A 21,921-nucleotide genomic window follows, 5' to 3' on the forward strand; every position below is an offset into this window, starting at 1 on the left:
ATATATAATATGATTGTTTTTACACCTCGTCGAACAGTCGACATGATTTTTTTATCCTATTTTTGTTGTGTTCTTTCACGTGGTTTGAACTGCAAAACTTTCATTATTAGTCTATATTAATATAAAATAAAAGTTTCAAACCTTGATCTGGTGAGCTATGTCGTTCAATGACTATAATATACCCTTTAAGAATAATAACTTTGGCTTGATCTATTTGTTTGCAGATGATGTCTAAAACAGTGCAGTACATGCAATTACTTTCTAACTTTATTATTATGCAATTTTTACTTTATTTATTATTGTTTTCAAGTTGATGCGGAACTGTTGAGGCTTATATTTCCTGTTTACAGTTATTGACAAATGTTTGGACATTCTTGATACTATGGCAATATTTTAAACTAGTATATGCCCCCAGTAGCCCCATGTTCCAGTGAACTCGTCTTTCACGGACCGTTTCAAGGTGGTACTCCTATCATTTATTGGTAAAGATATGTTGATGCGTGTGTGGTCTATTTGTGGTATTTTTTTGTGTGTGTGGTGTTTGTATCTTTGTGTACCTTAGTTCATTGTGGTTTTGACAATTGGCTTCTTTCGCTGAACAGGGCTTATATTTGAATTTTAGAGAAATGGGCTTGTCCCTGCACTATTCATTATACTATTGGCATTAAAGTAGCCCGAAAACAGTTTTGAACTATATGCTTTTTAGCACACTATCAAAGTTATTGCATTATGTATTGCTTGTTCTTGAAAGTTAAAACAATAAAATCTCTTTCCAATGTAGTTAAGTAAATGTAATACTTCATGCGCTGACAAAAAACGCACGTCTGATGACAAATCAAAATGATTCATTTTATAGAAATCTGTGTGTAAGAAAGTTTTCTATTTTTCAGATGACATTAACCAATGTGAAACAGTCACGCAATACAGGAGCGTTTATACGTTATCTTCTTTAAATTTAAGGACCAAATGCTGCGATATTTAGAGGCTTCCCACACATATCACGGACATCTCCTTTCGTGCTAAATTGTTTTTTGACACAACCCATTACTTACGAAAATAGAAAGACATTGGCTATCAGACATACAGTATTTGTTTATCTTTGTGTGTCCCTACATGTGATAGGTCTGAGGGTTGTCTGGATCTGGTCGTCAGTTTTCGGTATAACGGACTACGATACCACTTCATCTTCGTAAATAAACCATAACGAGCGAAATGGATAAGCTGCTGGCCCCAAATTTCTCGAAACATCTTAAGACTAAGAGGCATAAGACTTATTGCAATTAGCCAAAACATTCTTCAAATCGATTTTGATTATTACACAGATACTTCCATTTTAACGTCTACAAATTCGTAAGGAAGTAAATATAACACATATATTAGATAAACCAAGTTATTGGGCTTGTCTTAATACTGTTGTAAGTGACTTAATAAGTTTCGAGAAATTGGGGCCAGGGCTGATACTCATAACAAATATGGAGTTATACTAGGTTTTTTATTTTTGAATTTTTGACTGCTTGGATTCTCCCTGTAGTTTTCATTGCATTATTAAGCTTTCCTTAAAGTATCTCACTTGTTGCATTATTAACTAGTCGACATTTTTGAAAGATATTTTTATTGACTTATCAAAAATTGAAAACACTGAATGCATTTGATCTACAAATATGCTTGTTTTATCATTAAGCCAATGCTAATCATGTTACATGTGGATGCCTGGTGACGTCACATAATGTTATTACCATTTAAAAGTACATTTATTGCCGATTACCAGTAGAAAAAGAAAAGGAATTTAAAATAAAGTCTTTGATCAGTTTGCTGTTTGTAATTGTGTTCCTTTGACTGAAATGGGGGTCGAACTTCTTTATTTTGCTATACCCCTAGGATATAAATTGTTTGTTAAATCATTTTTGTTCTTTATTTCGACTGAAATCGAGAGTGAATTTCCTCATTTTTCATTATTTCTACCAAAATATACGGGGACACTAATAAAATTAACACGCAATAAGAAGACTAGAGTTAGTCATATTCTTATAAAAGGTATCCGAGGTACACTTATGTGAATGTTGGATACCTGGTGACCTCACATGCTTTTAGCATCAATTTAAAACGTAAAATGAGTCGAGAATGAATATATAAAAATATAAGACGCCATGCAAAAGGCTGCAAGAGACAGTACCACCTCAGTCATCTAAGACACTTGAAGCAATGTTGTGTGTATTGCATAGATATTTTGAAAAGATATTAAGGCAATGACATTTAATTTAAACCCATTTTAAATTACTTTAAATGTTCCTGTAAGGTGAGATGTCGTCAAATTATATCTTTATAAACACGTTTCTAATTTACAAATGACGTTGTGAGGTTTTCCCATTGTTGAAATATAATACACAATATAGATACACATGTGCTCGGAGTGAAGACACTATAATGGTGAAAACAATCTACAACATTTTATTACCTTCTATTATATTGATAATGGTAAGAAAGATGACTTGACATCCTGTTGTGAGAACACAATAATTGCGACCCTGGATTTATGCCGGTTGCAGATGCGTGGGTAGTTGGAGACTTAATGGACAAGCCAACTTAGAGAGCAATGGTTGAAACGAAATACGCAGCCAGTTGTTTAGAACAAGTACATTCTTTGGTTAGGTCAACATATTTACTATTAACTAATGCAATCATTTTAAATGTGCAAACATAATGAAACATAACCAGTGGAAAACATATTAAAATTGTATGCAATTGGCTGCAGATGCATTTGTATAATTAATGTAGAAATACGAAATATATTTTATAATACAGTCATAAGATTTTACCTTGAGTCATACATAATTCTTTTTTACCTTGTAATAATAATTTATAACCGAAATTCTTTACTTAAGTTAGAGTTCAATTTTTCGTTACTCATACTCACAAATATATCTATTTTAATTGTTGGTATTCATTTAAAAACAAATGGGACAGACATTACCAATTAACAAGATACTTTTAAATATTTTGTTATGTGTGTTTGACATATTTTCTCGATTATTCTTGTTCCACGCTCAAATAAACCCCGTTTCAAATAGTACAAAATTCACATAACTTACATATTGAGTATCGGCTACCTGAAACGGCAAAGGTAAACACTTATTTCCAGACTAGAATACAATAACCATTTATCATTTATAGATCTATTAACCAATCTGAAAGCGCTAAATCCTTTGCTAAATTCCGTGTACAGAATTATGAATTGCAGATGCTTTATCGTTGATGATCTTTGAATGATTTTCTGTCGGGAATGAATGAAATGCAATTACGAGCAAGAGAAAGCTAACGACCGTATGAACGTTAATGGGAAGACTGACAGCTGTGGCTTCGATCTGGAATGTTCAAATATCGTGAAAATTCGACTTCAGTAGCAAAGCAAGCGTTATATGACAGACGATGCGTATAATCAGAAGCACCATTATATAATATTTTGTCAAAATAGAGATGAATTCAGGTGTCTGTGTTGAAGTTTAAGCATATTTGTTGCAAAACATACTTGTAATGAAGTAATATGTTACCCGTTGTGATCAACCTACTGGTTCAACTAGCTCTATCGTTATACTATATACTGCAATAATGAGATTAAATTGGATTTAAAAAAAAATGTAAAGATATAGAAACACTTATAATGTGTGAAGATAATTTCCGTTACACAGTCATTGTTCGTTATTAACAAACAATACGATTCTCTATGTATTGAAATGTGTTCACGCTATATCAACACATTTTATCCAACGACTAAATTTGCCTCATAGCGGTCTGACAAGTAATTGAAATAGCATAATGATGACCAAATTTAAACCGCTCAGGAAGTGATTGCTCCTTTTAAAAATCTTATTGTAGATTTTAGGTAAACACTTCCTAAACGATTGAGTAAATGGCACCTACATTATCAGATAAACCGACATTTAAAAGTAGACTGTTAAATGAGTGGCATGTAGGAAGTTTATATCCCTTTAAAGGGGAATACTATAATACTCTGCATGATTTCCCAAACATTTCGCCGATTTTTCTGTCATTCAATAACGTCTATGCTGTTTGGATTTGGTTTCTTGACAATTTTTTTAATGGTAATGAAGAAACCCCAGTGTATCTCAGACATGAAATAGCTATTTATCTATTTCTAGCACTCAATTAGATTAGTGAGAGCTATGCATGTAATGTGATACGATTGGTAAAATGGAATAGGGATAGTTGCGGTGCCCTTCATGGCATTTTATTGATACAATTAACGTGCCGATGATAAAATGTTTAAATCAAATTAGTTTCACATAGTTTCCTGAAAATGCATAATGCATTTCGTAAATCTTATGACATGTAACTCAAGGCCGAACATATATATCGTCTATTTCTTTTTTCTTTTTCCATCTATTTGCCAGTGCCATCACACAATATTTGTAGTAGCAGTGGTTTGCTTTTATAGAGAAACATCTTCCGTTTCAAATAACATGCTTTCTGTCGAATGCTCGACAGTCAACACCTTGATTACATTAATCTCTTTCTTACAAATATGACCATTCATGAATAAATGTAGTAACAAAAAACTATTTTTATAATTAGGTGATATTTTTATTTAAAGAAATGGGCGAGCTTACCCTTGGGGAACCTTCAAGAATGATGTTGGTAGTGAAAGTTCTATCAAGTGGTATCAATATGATTGTCATGTGGTTTTGATAATTCTCAGATTAGTAATATTTATATTCAGAATCAATACTTATCATAAATGGACTCCAGAAATATTAGTGTTTTAAACCTCTGTCGAAGAAGATATTGCTTTAATGTAGACAAATCGGCAATATATTAATTAAAAGAATAATTAAGTACAGCTTAATTGTGTTAGAGTATGTTCAGTTGCATTTTATGACTGACTGCTATTTTCCTATCTTAAATACCCAGAACAAGAATCACTCTTGAAGATATTTGAACAAATACTATATTTTCTATAGATCCTGATTTGGACTGAATTCTGGAGCCTTTTGCTTATTATTTTCTCTGCTTGAAAGTTTAAAAAAATGATAGGAAGATCATCTTTGAATATATCTGAAAGGGTTGTTCCTGTTTTAAGAAGGCAACAACCGACGTAAAACAGTCACGGAATAAATGAACGTTGAGACGTTATCCATTGTAAGGATGTAAAGTAAAGGATCAAATGTTGCGATATGTAGAGACATTCCCTTCGTGCTGGATATGTGTTTTATTTTTACAGATAGCATGTCTTAAGAAATCCCTTTGGCTGTTTGACACGATATGGCTTTTTACGTATGTGTTGCAGAATTCAACTTTTTCTCGGAGCGGTGTCTGCAATGGGAAACAATAGATAAAACGATTCGGGATAATTGTTGTACTCTTGCTAACACAGTGTTTTAATTATAGTGTTAGTTTAAACATATTTTATTCATCAATACATGTCAAATGCAATGTAAATCAAATACAAGTACAAATGTTATGAAACGGATGAGAACGAAAGATAAATAAGTCTTATAATGTTCTTCTCCAAACAATTTGTAGAGTGCTTTTTTAAGTGACGGACATTATATGAACTCTATATAGATGACAAAATGAAAATCATAACGATGAATATAAAATAATAAAATGTTGAACTATATCTGGGACATATGATAACACGGTTACTTAATTACTAGTATCACGCAATATCGTTAATTGAATTCAAAAGGAGAAATATAGAGTTGAAGAAGGAAAGGTTAGGTGGTTGGTTTAGGTAATACACTTCAAGTGTCAATCAATCTACTTAGCTTAGAACTATGAATGACATTACAAATTTAGTCTGAATTCGATACAAATGTTGGATAACTAGTCAAATCGTTTGGACAATTGAATAAACAGATGAACAGCATCAAACACTATCTTATTTTGATCTTCTGAAAGAGTTTCATCACCATAAAGTAGGTTATGAAGAGTTATAGTGTTAATGATTTACCTATCTAAATAGAAACAATTTTGGTGCATAAAACGTCTTAAGAGAACTGAATATTTTTTGAAATATTTTTAAATCATTCAGTCTATTGAAAATAAATACTGTTATGGTATTTTTTATGTAATGTATAGGAATCGTCGGTAATCATTAATAAGATATTTTTTAAAATAGCAGCAAAGTACAAGCTAGCATAGATGGGCTGCTGGGCTGGTATTTACAACATATATTCAGTCATACTGAAGTCATACTTAAGTCATTTTTTTATTTATCACTGGTCATGTAATACAATGATTTGAGTATAACTGAAAGTCAATTTTTGTTTTTTACCTAATTAGAATACACCCTTTAAGACTTTTTTGATTTGACAAATATTAATTCTCAAAATTGACGGTATCCCTTGAACATATATGATATTTCATCCCGTTGATGGTTATAACGTTACAATGTGATGCCTTGTGGGTGACAAAATATAATGTTTAATTCAATTTGGTTTAAACATATTTATTTTATGAAAATATACAAGTGACAACATATATTTCATATTTCATTTGAAAAGGCATTGCTTGCCGACATCAGATATTCGAAAATTGAAAAACGAAGGTATTAATGTAATTCTGCTCTTTAAATCAACTGAAGTTGATAGCGAAATGATTTACTTTGCAATCTTTCAAAACCATAAAACTTCTTTATTTCTTTGTTATATTGTTTTCGATAAATACCTCACATAGTACTTCTCGACTAATTTCATCTTTTCAAATAATAGAAAAACGAATTTACCAGGCAACAAACATTTGACATTCGTTGATCATCGAAAACTTTATATTGGACCATGACTTAGAATGGTATATGAGTACTTTAAATGTTGCATTCTGAATTTGAGAAGGATATACCATTTGGAAAATATCTTAAGGGGCCTACTTTACATTGAACATCAGCGTTTACAGTTCTTAACCTTGTTTTAAACATTTCCATTAAACTACTTGATTATCCGTTCGACAAATAAGATATCGACACCTCAACTAACTAATATAGAACCACCCTAGAAAGCTTATACACTACTACATCATTAAACTTGGACAGAAGAAGACGACAAAAGCACCTAGCTAACCAAGTCACAGCCATCTCAGTGAAGTGAGACAGCATAACCGCAGTTAACTTAGACAGTAGAATCACCTAATTGAACTTAGACAGTACCAGTGAACCACAGTGAACTTTTTATGTTCCATGAGCAATATGGAGATATATATATATACCTTGGTATTTAATTATCTAAAAAGAGACATTCAGTTTCAACTTAAGTACGACTTTGTTAAGCACGAACAATGTGAACACAGAACAACAATTACAGTTACAGCTGTGATCAGAGTGATAAGACCCCCCCCCCTCAACAGTTCATGTTAACTACTATATTTAAATTGGAACGAATGATGACTTAGCAATGTAGTGAGAAGCCAAGAAGTCTTGCGGAATGACTATAAAGAGGACAAGCCTTTCCTTTTCCACCAAATTGTGGTGCTCTGGAACCACCCATGTTTTATCAAATGAATGTTCTCACAGCATCATGGGATGAAATTACATCTCCAACGCATAAAACCCCTACACGTGAGGTTAATTTCGCTCTGCGTCATTTGAATTCAACTTTAAGCAACGCTTGGGGCGTGGCGATGTCAAGCCGTAATTCAGCCTTCTAGGCGGCATATCACTATGAACGCCTAAAGAAGAGGAAGAAGAAGCCAATACTTCCGATTTTGTCAGGATGTAAGCCTAGTGCAGAAACGTTGGTTACATGTGGTGATTGTATGGACTAACTATAAGAAACATTAATATGTACGATGACTGGATGAAAACAAATCATATGCATTATTATAAAAAAAATGTATACAATCAAAGGCTCTAACCGACATAAAACATTTCGAGTCATACATAATGTTTAGTCGTAGCAACGATTACGCCAGTGGTATCATGACATTTGAGAGTATATGGAATAGATATGCCTGGAGTCAATATAAAGTTTCGGCTTTATTTGGAAGGCTTGCTGATTATTTTGTAGAACAAACCATCAAAACACATGCTTTCATATGATTTGTGAGCTTATAAACACTTTCTAGTCAAATAGAAATACTATTCCACTCTTTCAATCTGTGAAAATATGTATTTGAAACCTTTTACTGTTTACATCTTTAGGCAATAATGTCAGCGTTAATGCTGTTAAATATTTCAACTATTTCATAATGTTATTGAGGAATATGTTTACTGTTATTGCTCAACGCATGAAATTGTTTTAAATGATATCGAAATAGTATTGGGTCACCTCACCCTGACACCTAACATTTACATAATTCACACATTGAGTATCTTATACCATAAACAAGTAAATGCAAGGACGAATTACTAGACTAGAATAAAATAGCCATTCATCATGTATAGATCTATTTACAAGTCTGAAAGAGCTAGTTGCTTTGCTAAATACTGTATACAACAAAGTAATTGCAGATACCTTATCATTGGTGATCTGTGAATGATTTTCTGTCGAGAACAAAATAACTGCCATTACGAGCAAGAGAAAGCTAACGACAACATGAAGTTAATTGGCAGACTGACAGCTGTGGCTTCGATCTGGGATTTACAAATCTTGTGAAAATTGAATTCAGTAGCACAGCAAGCGTTAAATTACAAGCGATGCGTAAATCAAGATGCATCATTAAATGTGAAAAATTTCAGACAGACCGACTATGTTCAAACTCGACCTAAGGCTAACTTTGTCCTGTATCAGTTTTGTAGAGAAGGAACATGTTATACGCTGTGATCAAAATATGATTACAATAACAGGTCTATCGCCTCGATTAATCCAGAAACGGACGAGATCATTTCACTTATGATACAAAAAATGTACAGACAGAACGACACTTTAAGGGTGGTTTGGTCATATCCGTTACATCGATATTATGTTAACGCTTAAATACCGTTTATGTTGTAATTTTGGTCATAGGATATCAACACATTCTACGCAACGACTCTAATCAATTCCAATTATTTATTTTCTGGATAATGGAATTATGACAATATATTGCATATTGCCGGCTCTTTTTAAATCATTTTGGAAATGAATATTACTTTTCAAAAGTTTAATTTAGACAAACAAATACATGTAGTTAACATGATAAATTCAATTCAGCACGACATAATCTTCTAAGACATGATTGAATAAGCGGATGGTAAAAGTCGTTTTATGTAGGAAGTTTATATCATTTTGTTAAGCAAAACAGCACACAAGAGTGCGATCTAGATTTCTTACTCTTATCGCCGATAGCTACTGTCCTTCAATGGCATTCATGCTGTTTGAATTTGTGTTATTGACAAAATCTATTGATGGTAATGAATAAACCCCAGTGTCTCTCAGACATGAAATATTTATCTATTTGTAGCACTCAATTAGATTTGTCTAAGCGATGCCTGTAATGTGAAACATTGGCAAACAGAATAGTGATAAGTTTGCACCCCCGATGGCACATTTTTGATTATTTTTAATAATATAGATATCATGTCCATGAGAAAACAAACAAAATTTACAACATTAAATATAAGATAGAATTCATTAAGCATGTAAAAATATAAATATTGATTCATACATTATCATTTATATTTGTATGAAAGAAAATTCGAGACAAGTTTGTGTTTTATGTGTACATATATATTCTTATTATAAAAGTAATATTACACCTTTCTGAATTTGAAATCCTGAAACGTTACGTTTGGTCCCTTCCAGTCATATTTATCAATACAATACAGACATCTTTTTTACAGAAAAACGATGAAATATGTATCTTACCATGGAAAAGAGGGAGATAGTTATTTCAGGATTTAAAAAATATACAACTGATTGTAAGATCAAAAACACTGTGCCTTGTACAAACATAATGTATAAATAAGTAATAAACGGTATGCGGGAACTCAATATAATTGCTTGCATTAGAGAAAATGAGAGAATTTGACACTGGTTGACTAACGTTACGTATTAAATGTTTCACAAATAAAGCTACATTTCATTCGTTTAACATTTGTGCAATACTTGAAAGTTCCTTGTATTTAGTAGTTGGCCTATGGCATACTGGTTTAGAAGGTATTCTTCTTACATTTGAAAAGAACTCGCAAACTATACAGTCATTGTATTCATCAATAAGAGCTGACCTACAAATATGACAGTATCTTTCTGCGTAGTCAACATTATTAAACCTTCCTATTTCGATCGGGAATGTGTGGTTCGCCAAAAGGAATCTACTTAAATAAGAGTTTCAAATAAGGTGAAAGATTTAAGAAGTACTTTTCTATTTCGAGAGCTTCCAAGAACAGTGAGTCATTTTGTCTTTAGAAGAGTTATTCAATTTACAGTGCCAACTAAGTTTTAAATGGTCGGTTATGACTTGTTAACACCTTTGTGTAAATTAGGGTTCACATTTGTAGGTTGATTTAACCAAATATTGGAAAACCCCGTATTATCTAAAATTGATTAAGTGTGATCTGTACATTTAAAATATCTGGTATTATCACATTGCTGTCACCTATGAAAAATATTTGATTCTTGAGTTTATTAGTTTTGGCACGATTGAATGGTCAAATAATTAAGATTGTAAGTCTGTCGCTTATTTATTTTGTAAAAGTGTCGTGAAAAAAATGAACTGATGACATGGAGAAAATATTTCCTAAATTTTGACCGTATGACCTATTTTTTGGCCTGAGGTGAAACCATATTCACAAATGTTCAAGACAACAAATAGACAAGTCCATAACAATTGGATTGATAAAAGTAATTTATGGGGATTTTTTCCCTCTGATTGACCTAATATTTAAAACAACATATCAAGTATTCTGACAAAGATATTTAACGATTGAATGAAAAACTATTGACTTTGTGACATGAGAAAATATTCCCTAAGGTTTGACCTTGTGACCGAAGTTTAGAACCTGAGATGACACACATTCACGAATGTTCAAGACAGCATTGAGACAAGTATTCGGACAAAGTTTCATAACAATTGGATTAAAACTATTGACTGTATGAAATAAGATAAACACTTTTACACGAAATTGTTGGCGCCCGCGAGCCCGACCGCCCGTACAACAGCCAGCCCGCATGCCCGCCGGCCCTGCTTTTGCAATTTTATAACTCGGAATTATTCGGTAAAAAATCCGGCTAAAAATACAATCATTCTTATATTATAAATGACAAAATAATACAAGCTGGTATCCTTTGATTTCTGCTAGGCTTTTAATTGCTATCTAATATGTTTTTAATTTGTCTACTCACCGCATGTATTGATCGATCTAGTGCAGTTTCTTGCTGCTTTAAGAAAACTGCGATTTCCTCGAGGTCTCCAAGGAATAATAACGTCTTCAATAAGCTGCAAATATAATGTAGTAGAGTTATTATGCATATTTATGTACGGCATGGATGTAACAATCCGTTCAACATATGATATTTCAGATAGATTGAGTTCACTTCTTGTTAAACGATTTGTCTCGCAATTACACATTGCTTTTGCATTAATTCGTCGTTCATTTTGCAAACAAAACTATCTGAGAGTTGGTATTCGCTAATAAAAATAACTTTGAGTCTTTAGCGCACTGCATCATAAGTGTGCTCTCATTTGGAGAAAGCAAACTGTTTACTGGAATGCTATTATAGTTTGCATTCTTTCTCTTTGAACACATCTTATGAAAGCTTTCTTTGAAAACTTATATAAATTGCAACAGCTTCCATTTTTAATGCGTGTTTTCTTTCAAAATTTTACTGAATGAATTTTACTTCTTATTTTACGAACAATTTTCTAAGCCCACAAGCTTACTCTTTATTCTACAAACTGTAGACAATTTTCAATGATATAGCAATGACATGACTTCATCTCCATCGTTTGTTATGTAAATGTGCCTGCCAAACGGGAGAGATATTGTAAATAACAGACAATCTTGTTATAGGATACTGTCTTTTCTGCTTTGTTGCAAACCTTACTCTGATTCACAGATTGCCTTATTCTGATTCACAGATTGCCTTATTCTGATACACAGATTGCCTTATTCTGATACACAGATTGCCTTATTCTGATACACAGATTGCCTTATTCTGATACACAGATTGCCTAATTCTGATACACAGATAGCCTTAATGTGATACACAGACTGCCTTACTTTGAACACAGACGGCGGTATTGATCAATAGAACAAAATGGAATTACACATAATCATATTCTTGATATAAATATAACTATACGGGGTCAGTCGATTATCGAATATGGCATGATATATGTAAAAACGAACCGAGCGTAACATATACTAATTATACTAATCTCATGTGGTAAAATGGGGCAATCATTTGACGTTTTTGCATGTACATTTGTCGGAGTGATTCAATTATATGCATACCAAAAAATGTCATAACATAATTTTGTAACCCTTTCCAAGATATGATTGTTTTTAAGTTATGAAACTAAATTAATGAGAGCTAAATAGCACTTGCCTAGACGATCTTTGATTGATAAACCATGTTTAATAATGAGAAGAGCAACCATTTATCATCATTTGTTATCATGTATTTGTACTACAATTTCATTGTATCCAATGATAACGATAACAACTGTGTAGGAAACAAGTGTTTACACCGTTTACTTAAATAAATCAATATATGTACCTACCGCATAATATATTTCAACAATATAAATGTGCCATTACTCAGTTTGCATACAAGTTATACATATTCATATTTAAAACAACATAGTTATGTTTCAGTGTCCCGGTAATGCCACCTTTGTTCTAACCACCTTCATGTGCACTTAGCTTAAAAGTGTGCTTTTTAAGCGTTTTCCCACCGCATCTTAAAACTATACAGTAAACAGGTATGTCTGTTTTCTCTCCCTTAAATAATATTTTGTTGAAATGTAAAAATAAAAGCTTTAACATGGTTATTGGAAGCACTCAAAAGGAAGTTTCAGCCAGAGTTTTTATCTTATCATTGTTAACATGTGCAAAATTTGTAAGAAAGCCTTTATCATTTTCAAATGTAAGATCAACCGGCCTCATACAAAGCTTTGTAAAAAATCGAAGGATTATATCTTCGAACTTAAGGCAACCAGAACATGGTGAAGTCTGCAACCATGATAAAATCGGTGTATCGGAGGTTTCCTAGAATTACCATTACAGGCATATGTTGCCCACATTTATTGGTTCAACGAATTAAGCGGATTCTATTAGACGATGTGTCACTTGTAATAAATAGGCTGGGCATTTGTCTTTTATTGGTAGGACAAGTTCCTCACAATCGTTTATGAACGTAATTGGCCTTCATGTTGAGACCTTACTCGAAGTGTCAAAAGAAGAATATACTCGAGGTTTGCGTAGGAATTTGTCAATAAAACATGAGGTAGTAACTGCAAAGACAGTCTGTACTACTTTATTTTCCTAAACAGAGGACTTATTTTAAAAGGTATTGATGTCTGATTGCTGCCAGAGTGACGTGTACATTAAATTAACGCAACTCAGCACTAGACGTATATGGTAAGCCCATACAACCAGGTCTCAAGGTTTTGTTACTGGCACAAATGTTTAAGCATTCACACAAAGATTTTTTGCGATGTTTCGGCTGATCTAAATTGGATATAATTCTGGATCGTTAAAACAAATCTTGGTCGTTATAACATTTGTTTGTATTAATGAAATTACTAATGGATCAGAAAATGCTCGGTTTTAGTTTGTAATAAATTATACAACCAAGCTCAGATGTGACCTTCTTTCAAGGCATAATGATTGCGGCGAAATGATAAAGGCAATCAATGATAGTCACACACAAAAAACAACGAAAATTAAAAGGACTGATCATGAATATCGTCTATCAATAAATGTTTTCTCGAGCCATTGGACGGTCAATCAAAACAGGAGTTTAGAAAAAAGCCTAAACGAACTCTTAATTACAAACTTAAAAATATATAGAAAGTCCGAAGACATCAATCACAAAGAAACGAATAAATAGCGAAGTAGCAATGACTTAGCCTCATACAAACATAAATTAATGAGAACATCATTGAGTAAGTATATGAAATACAAGAATCCCCAAACACATTTAAAACGACAAAACATTCTAAACAAAATATTGCGCACCATTTGTCAAAGTTTGCTAAAGTATTTTTGGAACGAAAACATATCAATTGTCATATACAAACGATTTTCTGTCAGCAAAGGAAAAAATGCAATTATAAGCAAGTGAAAGCTAACGACTGTATGCGCGTTAATGGGCATTCTGACAGCTGTATCGTCGAGCAGGGATTTCCCATCATCTAATGTATTAATCTTATGAACTTTACTACTGTTTTGTGAAGCGCAACTCGTGTATCATTACAGCGAAATAGAGTTTGAGTTTCTCTGAGTAATTTATGATTTCGTCAATAACAATGAGCTGCATTTGAAAAGTACCCATCTGCATTATACGCAAGAAGTACAAATGGTTTGCGTCCTTTATCACCCTTTTCCATTAAAATCGTAAACCATAAAAGAACACTTCAATTAAGCTTTCAGTCCTTTGATTTTATGAAAAATTTGCAAATTCATGTTATCTTTATAACCTTATTTGGCTGACTTGGAGTGTTTTGGCATGTGACGTCATTTTCTTCAAATATTTTACGTAGGTAATCATTTGGAAGAAAATATTTCCTAATATATGTTGCTATTAATTTTAATAAAGTTTTCTTTATTTGTTCCAAGTTTTAGTATAATGATGATTTTATTATGAATCTCTATGATCACACAGTTTTAAACCTTTTATCATATAAGACAGACTGTGTGTGATGCTCATAGTTTCTAACAATGACTTCATCGTATCTTTGAAAAGTTTTTGCATTAGGTGCTCTAAATTGTATTCCTCCGGCTGCAGATAGAGTTGGGATCTTTAATCATGGAAGTACTTGGGGTTTACCTTTATGTTTATTATTATTTGTTTTATTATTAAGTTTCCTCAAGTTACTTGATAAGATTTACCTTTAACATTTTTTCTTATTTAGGATTGCTGAGATAAGAGTGAGGTTTGTGCACGTAAACTTGTTTAAACCCACAGTAAATTTACATGCTACTGACCGTTCCAATGCGGTACCTAACAATCCTTGATAATCATACCTAGTATTTTATATACAATAGTATGTATGCACTGTGCTGTTTGTAAAGATTTGTGCTGTTCTTCCATGTTTCTTGTTTGTGATTTTTGTTTTTTGTGGTCTATGTCTTTGGCGTTTACCCAGTGCCATTAAACCGGGTTTATGTTTAAACTTTTTGCTACAAAGCTTATTTCTGTAGTTTTTCACATAAGATTCCCATATTCAAACCACGCAGCAAACTGCCACAAATTCGGTGCGCAAACGAATGATCAAGCTCGAGGTTTAATACTTCACTATAGTTATCAAATCCCCTGACAATTCAAAAGGTTTTTTTATTTAGATGATAGTTCAATGACATCATGCATTTCAACATCTGATTATGATTATAAACATATCTTACTGGTAAAAAATAACCATAGAGACTTGTCAATCAAGAGTGTCCGTGACGTAGAATTTTGAAGATCATGGTTTGAAAAGGGTCCGAGCCTTCTTGGTCTTGTAAATGGACATTCCTTCCCTTGAGACATCGTAAATAGATGATTAAGCAATCAATTCCCGTTATTAAAACATTCAATCGACGTGTTTTGATAATCTTGATAAAGCTATATGGCATTTTGGCCCAATTTACGACCTTGACAGAAATTATCACCTAGGTAGCGATGTATTATTAAGTAATGGCATGAGGTCATGATGTTTCACAAAATTATATAGTAGATAACGCAGTAAGATGATTTATGTCAAAAAATGGACACTTACTTGGAACCACTGTTATAACAGAACAATGAACATTCAGGTACACGACCATAACTTTGTTCTTTTATCACGGAACCTGACTAATTGTATTATGGGACTAAGCGTACACTTACGAAAAAGTTAGCGAAAGCAAATAACACTTAATAAAAAGAACATACGAACATTAAATATAAATCGAAATATTTGAAATATATTAAAAGTAAAAGTATTCGTTACAATTCCTTTTATGTTGAGTTAAAGTATTAAAACGCAAATATTTGCTCAAATATAATTTAAGTAACAGCATTTAATGTGAACAAGTTAGATATAAATTCTGAAAGTGATTATCTCAGAAGTGTATATCTCTTCGCCAAATCCCACTTTATCTTCTTCGTTCGATGCAATGAAATTAGTTCAGGCCTCTTTTGCAATGCAAATTTGTCTGCAAATAAGAAAATCTACCGCAATATTTGTTTGTTTTTGTATTTTTCAATTTCTGACTTGTTTACATGTTTAGTTCTTATCTGCAACCACAGGAATACTGAATGTATATTTAACGTTGAAGGACACACATTGCCTATGTTAATATATTTATTTAATGTGTTGATTTTAACATGATACTATATCAAGGTATACTGTTGCAGCCGTTTCGTTTGTGCGAAAACGTGTGCGACGGAAATTAATTTTCTCCAACCTCAGATAAATAGATCCATTAATTTAACCATGCTAGAAATTCTTATCTTGCACACGGGCGAAGATAAAATGCCCGTATGGAACTTCTTTTAATGGTCACCACATTGAATTACCTCCCTTGTTGAAGACTGTCGTCTGTAGCGTCTGTTTTAAGCGCATCATGGAAAATTTGTCTTGTGGCAATATTTAGAACGCTAGTTAATTATTTCTCGCTTCAAATGTCACCAGAAAACAGTTTTCACGCAACTTTCAAGAAATAATGCTTTATTCTTCTTAGAACTATTTAAAGACCGATCAGACAATTTACATACTCTGAATCACTGCGCGAATATCCATCGACAACCACGAATTATCGCATATCCATACGCAATTATTTTCATTAAGCACAAAAGAGTTCCAGCAAAAAAATACATTTTTACTTAATTTTGTTTAACTGAGGTGGGAGAAAAAGCATCTACCATAGCCGCTCGTGTAAGACAGGTTCATCCCGACCCTCGCGCAGGGTATTTTGCGGAAAATCGGTAAACCTCGTTTCCGCAAAACACCCTAAGCTCGAGTCGGAATGAACCTATCTTACACTCTCGGCCATGGAAGATACTTATAATCCAAATGGGATATGGCAAAGAAAGAAATTGATCTAATATAATTTTGTATTCAGCCATAACACATAAACCCGCCTCCAGAAAATATGCGGATGATTTTCCAATACAAAATGCTTATGAAGAATAGCAAAGATGTCAGTGATGAATTTATTCAGAAGCACAAAGTTTAAGGCCAAAGAGACACTCAAAGACGAGAAATAGGCGTTACAATACAACACAAACATATGTCACATACAAAAAGGTAAATAAAGTAAGCTGTAATTTGCAAATGTATTTGTATACACCCAGTATAAGGTGTTGTTGAAATTCCTGTTAACTAGCAAGTGATTAGCAAGCACACTAGAACAAATGTTTTCATTTTTCACACTTAAGATTTCTCTCACGGTATTAGACGTCTTGCACAGTCCACTGATCTAGGACAAAGACCATGCTTCACTGTGTAACGAAACTTCTTTATCTGCACTTATTAAGCCCATTTCCACAACGACAATGCTACATATTGTGACAGTGATCCTGTATGTTCAATATTCAAGCGTTCTTGTTCCCGACGGCGGAATAAAGGCACTACAAATTAAGCGATATCGAAAAAAACACGTTTCACTTGTAATCAACACGGCAGACATTCGCTTTCAAGCGCTCAATAATGATTTTATATGGGCAATTGTCTTTCATTAGAGTATTTGCCGTTAGTGGAAGAAAACACTACTTTATGTTACATTGTGTTCTTTGTCTGCCAGAATTATTTTGCCATTCTTGGTATTTTTTGTGTATGAAGAAATACAAAATATATACGCGTTTTATGTTACTAATTTACCATGGCACTTCCAAAATGTATGATGAATGGCGATAGTTTTAATATAGAATGTGCATACTATATTTCAAACCGGTTTAGTTTCTACTCGTTAACATTAAAAGCAAACCCTTTTTCATTTAGCAGTATATGCAGTATATGTTTAATTGCGTCATTTAACCATTTCATAATATATCACATTCAATTCCCCTTAAAAATGTTTGCTTGCATGTGAAACATAGTGATTTTTTTATAATTCCCGGTGAAATGTTCTGTAAAAATATGTAGATAATAATTTAATTTAAAGACACATTTTCAGCAGCGAAACTATTCTTAGGCATGTTAAGCTGTTTTCAGCTGATTAGAATTTATAGTTATTAATGAGCTGAAACTGATTCTTTAGATAGACCTTGTCCTAAAAAACATAAATAAGAACAAAAAGAATCAAGTTAATCTTATATTTGGGTCAGCATTGAAACAGTTATTGGCTTTTTTCTAAAAGCGTTCAGTAACTTTAATCGGAAGTTGAGTTTTGTTACGAAATATATCAGAATAGTAGAGTAAACTCCGGCGTATTCAGTAAGTTCAGTATGTGTGTCTTACCTATTATACGGATGTTTAAGTGAATTTCATGTCATTGGTTAGATAATTATGCAAGGATGTTGTATGTGTGTTCTGCGGAAGATGATTTTTCTATGCCCACAAATTATACAGTCAACAACAAAAATGCCAATGTGAAGTTTTTTAGGGTATGTTATTTATTGCTAATATCGAATGCGAAGATAACTTTCCTTTTCAAGATAGATTTCACCAGGATGATTTCCGACATGTTTGCCTTTTTGTAAAAGAAAACCAGTCCAACATGCGTGTAACTCGATCTTATTTAATTACGGCATCTGCAAAAAAAATAATCCATTCCTTAAAGGGTAAACGCGATATTGTTTCTTAGATAACTTTACACAAATCATACAAATGTCTGCAAAAAAGTACCACCGCTTATCGTTATGTAGTTTATAGTCGGAGAACTATTTATTCAATAACAGCGATAAGCGATATATGTTGAATTTTCATGAGACCATATATTCGTTAATTCGAACGTTCAGGAAACCCTCAGTATCTATAGGAAATGATTCAAAATTGATATGTTTAAAAGAAAGGAAACTATAATCATAGAATATTAATTGACATTTTGAACAGAAAACCATCTGAGAACAATATAGCTAATTCCGTTTACAAAAGGAAACATATCAAATTTATTTGTAACAATGTTGAACACTCTTAACACACAATGGCTCATTGGAAATACACTACAAAATTACAATTAAAGCTTTGATTACCGGATAAAAAATTCGAGCTTTACTTAGGTCTTCTTTCCTGGACATTTACGGTCAGCCTTAGGGTCCATTCGTTAACGGAAAGTGCTTGCAAGAATCCGATGGCATTAAAAGCATTAGATTCATTGACAATTATAGATACTAGAAACCGCTGAATGTAAATAAATGTTTACAGGATTTCTTGAGATTATTTTCCAAGTAAGTCGTAATCTACACAGTCATTTTTATATATAAATTTACAAAGTTGCGTAATGAAGGAATACTTCAATTAACCACTCAAATCCAGGAGAACGGTGTTTAGGGCCCACCATTTACTATCTTTAGTTATACTAAGTTATTGACAGAATTCAATGCTGTAAAAAGCATAAAACAATTGTAAATAAAATGACATTTCCGATGAACTTGTGTATACTATCAAAACTGAGGACATAGGAGTTGCTTCGTACGAGTACAGGGATGATTCTTTTTACCGAAAATTAAACATGAATTAATTGTAATATGATACCCAGTTAGATGCTTTTATGGAAGTCTCAGTTATTTTCACCTCTTTAAAACAAAATTATATTTCCATTTCTATATAATTTTACAACTCCTTCCTATTTTGAATAATACTTAAGGGTTATTGATGCTAATATAACTATGTCCAAACAGTCCGTGTTCTTGTTCACCTCAGATTTATCAGTGCCCATGAATATAAAATAAAGGAAGAGAGGCAATTGCATATACAACTGGAGGACGTTTTTTTACTTAGATATACTTTCGCTTGCAAGAAGTTCCGTGCCTAAATGAACACTAGAATAATCTGATTGATCTATTTAATTCAGTATATACAGTGAGCAGGCCAGTAAAGCATTGTTAACGTGTGCAATTATTTATTCTTAAATGCCTTTCTCGTTTCAAATATAAGGCCTACAGGCCTCTTACATAGGCTGTGACATAATCTCAGGATTATATATTCGAAATATAGACGAAAAGTACATGATGAAGATTACATACATAATAACAATTGTGTATCAGTTTTTTTTCTAAAAAAAACATTACTGGCATCTGTTGCCCACATTTATTGGTTTAACGACGCAAAAGAATTAAGCGAATAAGACGATGTGTCACTTGTAATAAATAAGTTGGGTGTTTGTCTTTTTTTAGTAGGACAAGTTTCTAATAACTGTTTATGAAGGTAATTGGCCTTCATTTTGAGAGCTTACTCGAAGTGTCGAAAGAAGAAAATGCTAATTGTATGCGTTCAACCTTGTCAATTAAACATTATATATATTAACTGCAAAGACAGTATATACTACTTTATGTTTCTAAAAAGAGGAATTATTTTAAAAACATATTGATGTTTGGTTGCAGTTAGAGTCACGTGCGAATCAAACTAACGCAACTCATATCAAGACTTCTCAACTCAACTCATTTGATTGTAGATTAAAGCCCCATTGACACATAATATATAGTACAACAAAAACATCTGATTCAGGTTTAGGGTATAACCGTATGTCCATACATGTTTTAACAATATACTGTAGTCAACTGCATAACTAGTGATACAACATAACTAAATAGTCAAGTTACCTTAACATTTATAACAAAACCCCATATAATATAGAAATGAAAAAAGTGTTTTAAAATCATAAAGTGGTCATTAAAAGCTTTCAGCTTCAATAAGCCGATATACGATGACAATTGAATCTTTTTATGAAATACAACATGTTAAATCCAAACAAATCTTGGTAAAAATGTTACAAGAGCCAAAACGCACCTGCCTCCGAAATAAGATAATATCAAGAGTCTTTTTTTCGAATTTGCTTTTATCGTGAGCGATGGCATATTGTTCAAGTGTCATTTCATGTGACACTTACACGGTAAGCACATAAAGTCACGCCTCAAGGACTTTTTACTTTCACAAGTGTTCAAGCATTCACATGCTGTTACATAAAGATCATTTCTGATGCTTCGACAGGTCTAAACGAGATCTACTTATGGATCGGTAAAAAAAATCAAGATCGTTATACCATTTGTTTACAGCCATGAATTATTAGTAGATTAGAACATTTTCGAACAGTTTTGGTTTATAAGTTGAATGATATAACCAAGCTCAGCTATGACCTTCTTTCGAAACACAACTATCGAGGCCAAATGATTAGGCAATCGACGAAAGACTCAAACGACAAACAATGTAGATACAAGGACTGAATATCATTTATCAATGAATGTTGCCTCAATATATGGGACAGTCAAAACAAGAATTCAGAAAAAAAATAAACAAACTTTCAATTACAAACTTGAAAACTATAGAAATTCCGAAGACACCAACCACAAACAAGGAACGAATAAGTAGCAAATAACGGTGGCTAAGCCACATACAAACATAAAATAATGAGATCATAATTGAGTAAGTTTATTAAATACAGAAATCCACGAACACATTAAAACGACAAACATTATAAACAATACATTAAGCACCATTTGTCAAAGTTAGCTTAAGTTCTTTCGAAACGAAAACATATCAATTGTCATCTACAAACGATTTTCTGTCAGCAAAGGAAGAAATGCAATTATTAGCAAGGGAAAGCTAATGACTGTATGCGCGTTAATGGGCATTCTGACAGCTGTACCGTCGAGCAGGGATTTCCGATCATCTAATGTATAAATCCTATGATTCTTACTGCTTTTT

General features: G+C 32.7%; 1 protein-coding gene across 25 annotated transcripts in view; it reads right to left on the reverse strand.

Annotated features, from left to right (window-relative positions):
- Positions 1 to 21,921, reverse strand: part of LOC128211285 (dopamine receptor 1-like) — a 342,707-nt gene that overhangs the window by 75,194 nt on the left and 245,592 nt on the right. For 22 of the 25 annotated variants that reach the window (XM_052915906.1, XM_052915905.1, XM_052915917.1 and 19 more), the window contains one exon: positions 11,271 to 11,364. Coding sequence is in view for 1 of the 25 variants with exons in the window: in XM_052915930.1 (XP_052771890.1) it covers positions 3,090 to 3,107; positions 11,271 to 11,364 (112 nt within the window). In the remaining 24 variants the exon portion in view is untranslated. Of the gene's footprint in view, positions 1 to 3,089; positions 3,108 to 11,270; positions 11,365 to 20,903; positions 20,914 to 21,921 lie in introns of those variants that run through there. The other 3 variants (XM_052915915.1, XM_052915930.1, XM_052915931.1) reach the window with 2 other exon arrangements.

This window comes from Mya arenaria, chromosome 12 (assembly GCF_026914265.1).
Source record: "Mya arenaria isolate MELC-2E11 chromosome 12, ASM2691426v1".
Classification (NCBI taxonomy): Eukaryota; Metazoa; Mollusca; class Bivalvia; order Myida; family Myidae; genus Mya; species Mya arenaria.